At 46.5% G+C, this 13,124-nt stretch overlaps 1 protein-coding gene across 1 annotated transcript in view; it reads right to left on the bottom strand.

The window, feature by feature from the left end:
* Nucleotides 1–9,000, bottom strand: part of LOC138287082 (glycine N-acyltransferase-like) — a 214,293-nt gene extending 205,293 nt beyond the window's left edge. The window contains exons 1-2 of the mRNA XM_069227443.1: nt 8,950–9,000; nt 8,672–8,779 (exon numbers count right to left, since the gene is read on the bottom strand). Of these exons, the coding sequence (XP_069083544.1) occupies nt 8,672–8,779; nt 8,950–9,000 (159 nt within the window). The remainder of the gene's footprint in view (nt 1–8,671; nt 8,780–8,949) is intronic.
* Between the last annotated feature and the right edge of the window lie 4,124 nt (nt 9,001–13,124).

Below are 13,124 nucleotides of genomic sequence, written 5' to 3'. Positions count from 1 at the left end.
TGCCCTTGAGTATATTTGTGAACTTTAGAGCTCGAACTTTAGAGCTCGACCTTTCGTCCTTGTTGATCTACCTGTTGGCACTTAAAGTAGCCCACTGTGGCCTCAATTACAGGTTGAACAGTACTTGCAGGGTGCAAGCTCCACACCAGTAATTACCAGTACTGTGAAGTACCTTGAATTACCACTACTACAAAGTACTGTGAAGTAACAACCTACCAGTACTGTGAAACTATGAGCTAACCCCCACAGAATGGTGAAAGACTGTACGGAAACAGAATTCCTAGGGGGCAATCTTTAGGGTATTTCCTTTTCCATGAGGTTTAACACAATTTTGCAACCTGCTCTAAGTAGGTAGTAAAAGTGTGAAGACGACTGTCGAAAAGCAGAGGTGGAAGGAGACGATGAGGAGGATTGTTGGAAAATATCCTCTCTGAATGTACACCCCAAACTTTTTGCCTACCTCCTCTTCTTTTTCTGACCTCATTTTTGCTGGCTTTAGGACTCCGAACACCTTACCACTGCTAACCAGTGCTAAAGTGCATGTGCTATCTCCCTAAAAACATAGTAATATTGGCTTATACTCAATTGGCATATTCATTTTACTTGTTAGTCCCTAGTAAAGTGCACTACATGTGCCCAGGGTCTGTAAATCAAATGCTACTAGTAGGCCTTCAGCACTGATTGTGCCACCCACATAAGTAGCCTCTTAACCATGTCTCAGGCCTGCCATTGCAAGGCCTGTGTGTACAGTTTCACTGCCACTTCTACTTGGCATTGTTAATGCAGATATGCTAATTAGAAATTACCAATGAATGTTTATATGTTTTGATTAACAGAAGCGCATTGAGAAATTAATTGTAGAAGAAAAATAATGTGCACGTTTGAAAATGTGCCCACGGAGAATGGCACCCACTTATACGAATTTATATTAAAATGATTAAAAATGTGTGAATTAATAGATGTGTAATAATAATATAGTAATGTACCATAATGAGATGCATAACCTATGTTTTACATGATATCGTAGAAGCCAACTTAGCTGAAGTCGTGGCCTAGTCTTTCCAGGCTCATACAGAAGCAGAATTAATAACTGTACAGTGTAGAAGTTGCTGACACCTACAACCTGACCGTGAACTGTGTGCTTAGCTAGAATTGTCTGCAATGTACAGACGGACAGGAGATGATTAAGTCAATTTGATACAATTATGTGAAGAGTGGGCTAAATGTACTTTCCCAGGATTTGAACAATGAGAGCACTGACTGAAGAGAAACATGCAACATTTTCGATACCTGAAGAGCCGGATGATGAAGACATTGCACAGTGGACCAATCAATGGACTGGGAACGGAGAAATATTAGAGCTTATAGACGTGTAAAATAAACGTTATTGGTTAGGGTCATAACTGCTGATTAGTGAACCTATTAGGAATTAGGGGGAAGGACTGAAAAACTCTAATAAAAAGTTATGACAAGGGGCTAAAACAGATTAGATGCAGGAGATGCAAGGGGATAATTGATGGCGTCAGGAGACGTGGTTCGAGATTCTGTCATTGGGTTCATGCTCGTGAGAGCCTGATGCGTTGCTGATCTATTGATGACCTCAGGATGAAGACTGACTTTGTTGCTTATCCATTCCATGGATAGGTAGCTATGACAATGTGACTGATTAACTTTGTGCCTTTTCTTCTAGGTACCAACTGTGATGTTTAGAATTTTCCTCCTAGCTAGATGTTTTTCCAAATTCATGTTTTCTAAATTGTTTTCGCATGAAATCCCACATGCTGATGCTAATCTGGGTTAGGTAGGTTATCTAGGGGTGACGTTGACAGTAACAAAATGATTGACAAAACGATTGCTGAACTCTGCTATTGATGCTGTTATATTCATCTTTGTTGGCTTGTGATCACATGTTTTATCAAGTTCTGATTACAGTGTGTTATTGGTGGTTGCTAAATTACTAATCCTGAGCTGATCAAATAACGTTTGAGTTAACCAATGCATTAGAATTGTAATTAATAAGAAAATAAACATTGTTAAACGCTTTATTGAGGTGTGGTCATTAATGGATGGTTGATGAAATTAACAGTTAATTAATGTTTCTTCACAACTAGAATAGTGATGATATATTGATTATTGATATACATTTGTCACTACATGGCTAGGATATTCCATGCGATCCAAAAGGTTCATCAGCCTATACACGTCCCCTTGTAAGTTTAATTACTAAGGACCAGGCTCACTAGCAGCATTTAAAACTACTTGCCAAGCCTTAACACCCTCTTTTAGGTCGAGCGTTAGCGTTCAGCCTGCTGTGTACTTTTAAGTATACTATAGAGTGAGTTCCAGCGTTCTCATTTGTTAGATGCAGTGTCCTTCAAAAAATCTTTGCTTGCTAGTGGTCAGTTCTACCTCTTTGTCCTGCCTTTTTTCACTTTGGGAGCATCACAAAGTACTGTGTAATTACGCTATGTCCTGTTTATCTCTTCTGTAAGGGACTTTTTATTGGCATTTGCCTGTTTCACCTCAACAGTGTGGGTGCTTGTTCAGTTACTCCTCCCCACCAGCTCCCTCTGTAAACATAAACCAACAGCAGAGGGGGGTTTTTCCAGGGCCAGCTCACCCTCGCTCTCTTCCTTTTGTTATTTTCAGTCTGTGTGGCAATAAAAGTCCAGTCAGTAATTTACAATGCTATGAGCTCTAACTCGAGCAAACACAAGACTATTGCATTCCAAATGCTTGTTTTAGGGGTGGGGAAACAACCACGCTTAAGCCGATGCTATTTTTGGCATGCCATCCCCTCTGCCATTGTACCCACCCCACCAAACCTCTGCTCCAATCACTGCTGCAGTCAGTGCATCATGATGACCCCTTCCTGCTCCCTTTCATTATCTCCCAGATACCTCTGACATAGTATACATTAGCTTCCATGTCTGCTGGTTGAAGATTTACTTTCTAGTGGAAAATGTACTTCGTTATGCAGCAGCACGGCTAAAAGATGGGATTTTTAAAAATCACAGTGGCACATCAAGGGTGTAAAATAAATAAATGAATGCAGCTCTTTTGTCACTCTGTTGCGTCACCCTCAGGACACAAGTCGGGGTGGATGTGGTCTATCAGTATTCCCACTTTTGGAAGGGGGAGTCAGTTCCTCAAAGCCGGAGGCTGGCGGAAGCCTGTAGGTGTCTCTATTGCTGCCTCATGAGCGAGCACGGCGCTGGCCTCAGCAGACGGTAACAGCAGCACCTAGGTGTGCAGAGCGGCTTTGTGGCGTTTAAAACTGTCAGATTTACTAGTGGCTTTACTTGTGAAGTGGTAATGTGGTTTGGGTGATTCAATGCCCTTACAATGGGGCCTGTGTAACCGGGGTCTGATCCTCACTAACTCTCACTGCCTGGGATTTGCCCTGTTCTAAAATGTCCCCCCTATACTTCTAATCGTGGCAGGAAGAAGCTGCACCTGCCTAGCTCGAGGTGGGCAGTTATCGTTTGGGTTAACTTAACTTCCGGTCCGAAAATGACTGACTAACTCTGAACCACTAACCAAGCAAAGCACTACTCTCTCCACACTGTACGGCACTTGTTAAACTGTGCGAAAATGTGTTTATATACAACAGCGACACATGCAGACTCAGTAGCTAATGAGCACGTCGATTTTAGTGCAGCACTCTAGGATCGGCCAAGGAGCCTCCAACATGCCAATCCTAGGGCAGTTTATACACTAAATCCTTCCCACTCCCTGTCGACATTCAAGATATGCTCAACATGTGGATTGGCTGCTGTGGGCACCGGAAGTTCTGAAATTACAGAAAAACATAATCCACAGAAAGAACAATGGGAAACAGACAGGCTGAATTGATCCGTGATTTTCGTATGTAGTGGAGAAGCAGCCACCGCAGGTAAATGAACTGGCAAGAGATCGTCATGTAATGAAGAAAATACTAAAACATTTTTACTTACACAGTACCACCTCTGTACTTCTTAGGAGAGATGCAGTTTGTTAATTTAATCCTTGAACCTTACCGTAGGACTGTAATATTTTTGTTAGTGCACTCCAGCGCTCCTCAACAGGTATGGTGCGTTCTTAAGGTCTTGTCAACCTCTATTGGCTTGTGAAGGCTGATAGAAATCGACATTTAAGAGGGTGCTCCTAGATACTTGGCAAGTTCAATGAGCTCATTAGTTTATTTATGAGTTTTTGTACATTTTGGTCTGAAAAAGGCTGCCAGTGAAATGCAGAATTTCCATTACATGTGTCATAGAGCTATCCAGACACTCTCCGCAACTTTACAAGGGTCTTTGATGAAAACGGAAGGAGACCTAAGTCTCTTCAGTACTAAAAGAAAAATGGTTTTCCTGATAATTATGAAGTTCAATTTAATTGGCAGATGAGTATTTCATCCCAGAGCTTCTAAGGAAGTGGTTTCATTTTAATTAGATGCATCATTGTGTGTCTTGAATCAACTCTCCAGAGATGTTGATTGCTAAATTTCAATCTATTGTATTTTCAAAAATAACATTTTAAACCTATATAGAAGGAACAGTATACCCAGTGCCAGTAACATGTTCTCATTAGCAGCAGGTATAATTTAGTCCAGTTCAGACCCCAAAATCACACTTTGTTCGGGGAGTCTGAATAAAATAATATCTATTTACGTCGAACACTTCACCATTATGAAGAAGAACTAAAGAGAACAGATTCGCCAATACAGACTACCAATTATAAAAAAATAACACTTTGAATAGGTTTTTCTCAGTGCAGTGCTATATTGTGCGTATTAGAGCCAAAGCTTCTTTGTTAAAAAATACACTTTTTTTTAATTTGAAGAGACTTTACCATATTTTCATTCAATAGCATGGAAGTAGGTAAATGAAAGTGCTTTAGTTATATGCAGGGCCACTGGAATTATGTGAAAAAGAGGAACAAATTATGCGGCAGGGTTGACCTATTTATGAGGCAAGAAAAGTCCAGTTATGCATTACAACGCCAATAGCTCTAACTCAAGCAAATGCGAGACCTATTGCATTGCAAATGCTTGTTATATATATGTCACCCCTAAGGTAGGCCTTAGGTAGCCCATAGGGCAGGGTGCTATGTAAGTAAAAGGCAGGACAATTACTTATGTGTTTTATATGTCCTGGTTGTGAAAAACTCACAAATTCGTTTTCCACTACTCTGAGGCCTGCTCTTCTCCTAGACTAGCATTAGAACTGTCCTCATAAACTTTTCGATGGTAGATTCTGATCTGGAAAGAGTGGTCCTGTCATGTTTAGTATTGCCAGAATGGTAATAGAAAATCATGCTTACTGGTGAAGTTGGATTTAATATTACTGTTTTAGAAATGTGACCGTGGCCTGCAACACAAGTCTGATGTCACCGTGACACTGCAATGTCGACTCATCACGGCTTGACCGACTGGATTCATCGCTCCCGACTGATCACAAGGAACCAATGCCTCGCCACCGACGCTGCACCAGCTCCTGTTGCAACTGGACGGAACCAATGCCTCGCCTGCCCTGCCTCGCCGTACGGAACTGACACCTCACCTCCCCGGACACCATAAGGGACTGACGCCACATGGGCTCCAGCAACTCTTCATCTCCCCGACTCCGGGCAACGTCTTTGTTTCTTTGTTTTCAAAGGTGCTGTACCTGGGGCTCTGTGTGACTCCGTGACTGGCACCTGTGGCATAAAATTTTTGGGAATGACTTCGTCAGTGATGCCTTGATAGCCCCAGTTGGAGCTATTCAGTTTCTAAGTGCTTTAGTGGGATTTAATTTAAAAAAATATAATAACTTTGCTTGTGTACATTGGATCGTTTTGACCACATTTTATTCAGATAAGTATTATATATTTTTCTAATCCTGTATGGTGTATTTTTGTGGTGTTTTCACTGAGTTACGTATAAGTTATGGCACAAATACTTTAAACATTGCCTTCTAAGTTAAGCGTGACTCCTCGTTGCCAAGCAACCAGAGGGTGAGCACAGTATAATTTGGGTTGTGTTGTGACTTACCCTGACTAGTATTGTGGTCCGTATCTGGACAAGGGTGTATACCTCTGCCAACTAGAGACCCAATTTCTAACAAGGATGAAGGAAGGAGAGTAGAATGCTGGCTGGTTGAGGAGACAATGTAATGCTCGTGCTTTGTCTGAGGACTGAGCAGGGGTCATGTAAGAGGTCTAGGCTACAATTCAGCCTTTTCCCACAGTGATTTTACCTGCTGCATTTTCCAGTTGGTAGCATCTGGTTTGTTGTTACCACAATCAGTAATCCATGTGCAGAAAGACTGGACCTCTTACATTTAAATTTTAGTCCGTACGATTTCCAATCAGGGTCTGTGTCAGCTGACTAGGCAGAGAAGGTGTGACACCACGAGACACAAGATAAAATAAAATTCTAAAAAAGCCTCTTCTACCTGTAAGTGGTTCCCTTACTTTTTGTTTACAAAGGTGATCCAAAATAGACAAGGTAGACCTTTGGGTGCCTCTTGTTGAAAGGGAATGGCAGGGGTCTCCTAAGCTGTGGAGCTGAGGGAGAGGCAGATAGCAAACAAAGAAGCAAGCATCTGTAAGTTGCCAGTTACCTGAAATAACTGTATATGTGCAGGTGGGTAATCAGCAAATGTAAATGCTGCAGTATTGCATTTTATTGATGTGTCATCTGAAGCTTTATGGTGACTAAAATGTATTCTTTATGAGAGGTAATGTAAGGGTTTTATCAGCTGAGTCCTGGATTGTGCTATTTTAATAAAAGAGGTTTCCATTTGGCACAATAAGATTGCATATATTACTAAAACTATGTATATTTAAATGCACTTGTTTTATAATAAGCACTAGCTCTTTTGGCATATTTTGAGTCAGCCATACACTATGGTGGTCATTACGACCTCGGCAGTCTTTTTCAAAGACCGCAGAGGAACCGCCATGCTGAAGACCGTCAGTGCAGGTGGTTTTCCGCTCGGCGGATTATGACTGCTGGCAGCCCTTCCTCCTTTTTCGGACGGAGAGCCGCCAGCAGCCATACTGGCGGTCAGCAGGGAAGTGGAAGTTGCTCCTTCTCCACCGCCCGTCATCAGAACACCGCCCACCGAATCACGTTCCATGATTCGGCGTGGCGGTGTTCTGGTGACGGGGTGCTGGCGGCGGAGCAGCCCCCATGGATCCCATCCCCTCCCGAAGGATCAGCGGACAAGGTAAGTTGATCGTCCGTTAGGAGAGGGGTGTGGGGGGGTGTTTTGTGCATGCATGGGGGTGTGCGTGTGAGTATGTAGAGGGGGTGTGTGAGTGCGTGTATGCATGCAGGGTTTTGTGTGTTAGAAAATGTGTGCGTGTCTGTCTGTTAGTATGTCTGTCTGTTGGCATGTTTGTTGGTATGTGTGCGGGTATGTGTGTTGGTGGTGTCTGTATGCATGTAGGGTGGGGGTGTGTTCCGATGTTGGGGGCAGGGGTGGGGAGGGGGGTCCTGCCACCTTTGGGGGGTAGCAGGGGGGCATGGGGGTGTGGGGGTAGTACTCGGGGTGGGGGGTGGATGGAGACCCCTATCAGTGCCAGGGAAGGAATTCCCTGGCACTGATAGTGCTTACCGCCATGGATTTCATAGCGGTTCCCAACCCCACGAAATCCATTGCAGTCAGCAGGGTCCTGATATCGCCGGCGGTCTTGTGACGGCCGCCGGGCTGGAGACCGAAGTCTCCAGCCCAGCGGTCGTCTCCGCCCTGGCGGTTGGAATGGAGAAGTGGCGTATGACCATGGCGGTAACCGCCATGGTCATAATTCCATTTTTTTTACCGCCAGCCTGTTGGCGGTAATTCCGCCACTTCTTCACCGTCCACCAGGGTCATAATGAGGGCCTATGTGTTATACAATTTTGAAATAATGACTTACATATTCATAGTGCTTTCAGTCACAGCCTGGGGCATTATAGCACCATAAATGTTCTTGCCGCTATATTGTGTGTCCTGGGCGCTGGTGCAGCTCCGGCAAGACATAAGGTAGGAGGGGGCATTGGCTGAAGTGCTTTTAGCCCAATGGGTGGTGCCCCCCAACCCTCGCCCCCGACACTAACCTCATTGGGCGAGGATTTTGCTCCTGAACAGTTGGTATCATTTTTTCCTAGAATGCAGGGATGGTGCTGACAGTGTGCACAAGGGGATGGGCCACACTTAAAGCTTCTGCATTGCCCTGATTGGGCTCTACAGCCTTGCCCTAGGCCTAGACTCCGCCCCCTCTCTAGTGCATTGCCCTGATTGGTCGCTACAATCATGCCCTAGCCTGACAGGAGCAGTCTTGAAGCCTTGAAGTGGGAATGTCTTCTCCAGGTTAGTTTCACTGCTGGCACACGTCTTAGGTGTCATGGATCCATGACAGGGTTGTCTGCAAACACTGTGAAAGCAAATGACCTGAGACACAATCATGAGATTGTTAGCAATGTGTTACTAGAATACAGGATTTATAAACATGTTTTCTTTCGTCCGAGTTGTTAGTAAGACAAAACACATACCATATTGTCTATCAAAGAGCAGTACATATCAAGTAAGGACAGTTACAAAGTGTTGCCTAACCACAAGAAACTCTCCAACTTTGAGGTTGCCTAGAAATATTAAATTGTTGTTTAAAACACAGATGGGCACAGTATGGACCAGCGCATGACAAGCTCGATCCTTTTACTCACCATTGACTGTGGCTTGGAAATAACCGTTTTAAAGTCAGGCCAGGAATCCACTAGAACCTCCATCTTTAAAGGATTTCCACGGTTTATGTGGAAAACTGAACCATAGACCTGAAATAAAGAGGAACGAGGCTAATAACACAGGTCACACCTGAGTTAATCTCATCAACATTGGAGGAACGGAAAAACAAAAAGATAGCAGAGAAAATTCATGTGGGCAGAAATATTTCAGGCTTATTATGGATATGGCATACATTCCCACTTTGTGCAGCGGTGCTCACTTGGGTTTGTATGCCAGAAACAGTGAGACAGTGCACGGTGTAGAGAGCCATCCGGACTCTCCATTACTTTGTTGCTGTCAAGGGTCACGAGGGTGACCACGTCAGCAAGGTTATAAAATAAACGAGGGGCTGCGCAATGGCAGTTTTCCCCATATACCGCAACCAGCGTGTGTGGTTCATTGAACTACGAGGGCCAAAAGCACATCTACACTGGCAACGAAGACAGTGAAACACACTGGGAACTACAATATTTTGCCCAGTGGTTCCCACATGTGTGCGCACATAAGCCACCCCCACCTGTGTGAGGCCCGTACAGGTAGAAGCAGACAGCCACAGCACCCTACCTACACGAGCGCCCTCCCGGCTTCGGCACGTGTCGGTGAGCCATTAGATCCGATGCTGAGTCACCATCATAAAGAAAGGCGGGGAAGCCTGTGCCGCGTCTCCGGCTCGAAAGCGGGTTCAGTTTGGAAGGCCCAGGAGGGTGTCTGTTGTAGTGCCTGCCGGGATCCGGACAGCACATGCGACGAGGAACAGGAAAGGTTTTCCGTTCCCACGGAAACAAGAACAAAAAAACACCTGCTAATTACTACAGTGCATTCAGCACACTGACAGCCAGACGGAAGGTAACACCACCATCACAAGACCAGAAACACTGCTCTCAGCCTGACTCCTGGCCAAAACACATCATTTGAAGGTGAGCCTGCGCACTTATAAGAAATATATTTGATAGGCACAGCACTGCATGACAAAGAGTTGAGGCACAGAAGATTGAGTGCCCCACAGCAGGCACACGATGAGCCACCAGCTCCTATCACCCCCAGTGCCCACTGCTCGGTAGCAGCGCTACCCCCCTTCAGCCAATTGATAGATCCGGCAACAGCAGCACCACGTTGGCGCCTGTGGTTAGGGCGTTTGGAAAGTTATTTTTGTGCCACGTGAAAGACAGATAGGGTGGAACACAGGTCACTGATGCTCCTTATGGGAGGTGATGAACTCCATGAACTCTTTGACTCGCTTCTCGAGAAGGGTGACAGGACGGATTATGATGCGGCAGTGGCAGAGCTCAACAAGCACTTTGACCCTCAACTGAACCCTGATTATGAGCGTTTCAAACTGCGGCATGGCTCAGCAGATGGATGTTGAGTCAGTGGATATGTTCTACGCCCGCCTACGAAAGTTTGCCAGCGCGTGCGTGGGTCTGAATCAACACAAGGAGATTCGAGCCCAGATCATCCAGGGGTGCCAGTCCAACATGCTCTGAAAGTTAATCATGCGTCAACCAGGTATATCCCTGGATGAAATCCTAATTCTAGCATGTTCCCACGAGCTGTCCACTGTCCGTGCTGATGCCATGGCCACGGTGAGAGGACAATCCCTGTCAGCAGCATCAGCGGCGCGCCCGACCCCAGTGAAGGAGGAGCAGGTGGATGTCATCCAGCCCCGCCAACCCGCCGCTCGTAGGCCACCTGTCTTGAGACCGGGAGAAGGGGCATGTAGCAGCTATGGCTATGAGCACAAGTCATCGGGTGGATGCCTGGCAAGGGGGAAAGCGTGCAACAGGTGCGGCAAGAACAATCATTTTGCCAAAATGTGCAGCACGGGAAGAGGCAAACAGTTGGATCCCAAAGGTAAAGAAGCCACGGTAAAGACTGTAAGGAGGAGGAGGAGCACCATATCCGCCTGAGAGCTACTTTGCAGAGACTTGCGGACGCGGGTCGCACACTGCACAAACGGAAGTGTGTGTTCTACCAGTCCTCCATTGATTTTTTCAGATATATCTTCTCTAAGGAAGGTCTACAAGTGGACCCGCGAAAAGCCGACACCATCAGACAAGCCCCGACGCCCCAGAATGTCACTGAAGTCCAAAGCTTTTTGGGGATGGTAACATGCTGTGGCCGATTCATACCTCAGCTAGCCACGATGGCAGAACCACTCAGACAGCTCACCAAGCGAATCATCGGTGGGAATGGTGTCCTACTGCAGAGAAAGCATTCCAGGAGGTGAAGGCGGCGCTGCTCGACAAATCGACCATGGCGTACTTCAACCCCCGGAAGCGGACAGAGGTCGTGGTGGATGCTAGTTCAGTGGGGCTGGGTGCAGTCCTGTTGCAGGAACAGCATCATCAGGAGTGGGCCCCAGTGGCATATGCTAGCAGGGCCTTGTCAGCAGTAGAGAACCGTTAAGCCCAAATTAAAAAGGAAGCGTTGGCGATCTGGGTGTGCAAGCATATCCATCTGTATCTCTATGGACAGGATTTCCAAGTGGTGACAGATCACAAGCCATTGGTCTCCCTATTTGCAGAGACCATGCTCCTGGCTCCGCCAAGGATCCATCTCTGGGCTGTTCTGCTCCAACCTTATCAGTTCAAAGTCATCTACAGGCCTGGCGTGAACAATCCGGCTGATTATTTGTCCAGGTACCCCTCCACAAGCACACTTGATGATGCCCTAGAAGGGGATGAGGAGAGCACTGAGAATTTTGTGAGTATGGTGGTACACTCAGCCTGCCCAGTGGCTCTGACAGTGACGGACATTGCCGAGGTGGCTAAAACCGAGTCAAGGAAGCGCTCAGGAGGAGGCGGTGGAAACATTTTCTAGGGGAGGCAAAGACAACTGACCCAGAAGAAAAGGCAGCCATGCGAGGAATGTGGAGGGTAAGGGACGAACTGTCAGTAGGCAGTGAGGGTCTTGTCCTACGAGGGCGAAGAACGGTATTGCCTCGCTATTTGTGGAATCGAATGGTAGAGCTCGCTCATCAGGGCCACCAGGGAGCTGCCAAGACGAAGGTGTGGATCAGAGCCAAGGTGTGGTTCCCGGGCTTGGATGCAAAGGTAGACGCTCTGGTTGGGAGTTGCCACTCGTGTATATTCACCTCCGTGGAGTCGCCTGTTTGTCACTGAACCTCCCAGCAGCTATGGCTATGAGCACAAGTCATCGGGTGGATGCCTGGCAAGGGGGAAATCGTGCAACAGGTGCGGCAAGAACAATCATTTTGCCAAAATGTGCAGCACAGGAAGAGGCAAACAGTTGGATCCCAAGGGTAAAGAAGCCACGGTAAAGACTGTAAGCACAGCAGACGACGTGCCTCGTGGACATATTGCCACCAAAATGCCAATCTATGAAGAAGACGAGGAAGAAGACATATTCGTCATCTTGTTCATGGGATGGAGGCAGCAGAAGAGGTGACCGCCCCCCATGAGCACAATACGGATAAATGACACCCCGGTGACGGTGCTCATCGACATGGGGGCGTCGGTCAATGTAATGGACGATGCCATGTATCGACAACTATCTCCTACACCATGCCTGACTCCGAGTAATACCAAGATCTATACCTACGGCAAATGTGACCCACTTCCTCTGCAAGGCAAAATCAAGGTATCTGTAACCAACGGACAATTATCGACAGATGCAAAATTCTACGTGGTCAAAGGAGACCGTGGCACCTTGCTGGGATGCCACACAGCGGAAGACCTGGAACTGGACTTTTTCTCTCGTCAGGTGTATGAATCACACGCTGAATCCATTCTCAGCGAGTTTCCGCAGCTCGTTGCAGGACTTGGGAGACTCAGAGGCAAGCGCATTAAGGTGCACGTCAACCCTGAGGTAATGCCAGTTGCGCTCATACACCGTCGTGTGCCCTTTCATCTACGGCCGGCGGTGGAGCGGGAACTCCAGCTGCTGGAAGATCAAGGGGTGATTAAAAAGCAGTTGGGCCCACCCCATGGGTTTCGCCGTTAGTGATCGCGCCTAAGCAGCCAGGGGTCATACGCCTCTGTGTGGACATGCGTCTTCCCAATCGAGCCATCCGGAAAGAGCGCCACATCATGCCCACTATGGACGATATAATAGCGGATCTCAATGGCGCACAGTGGTTTTCAAAGTTGGACCTAAACTCTGGCTACCACCAGCTAGAGCTAGAACCGGACAGCAGAAACATTACTACCTTCTCAACCCATATGGGGCTGCGGCGTTACAAAAGATTGAGCTTTGGAGTGTCCTCAGCAGTGGAGGTGTTTCAGAACGCCATCTGGGAAACACTGTCAGGACTGTCCGGAGTCATCAATCTAAGTGATGATATCCTAATTTACACGAGACACATGAGGAGCACCATATCCACCTGAGAGCTACTTTGCAGAGACTTGCGGACGCGAGTCGCACACTGCACAAACG

The sequence above is a fragment of the Pleurodeles waltl genome, chromosome 4_1, assembly GCF_031143425.1.
Source record: "Pleurodeles waltl isolate 20211129_DDA chromosome 4_1, aPleWal1.hap1.20221129, whole genome shotgun sequence".
Lineage (NCBI taxonomy): Eukaryota > Metazoa > Chordata > Amphibia > Caudata > Salamandridae > Pleurodeles > Pleurodeles waltl.
Note: the sequence above shows the minus strand (reverse complement) of the source record. Positions and strands in the feature narration are given on the sequence as shown.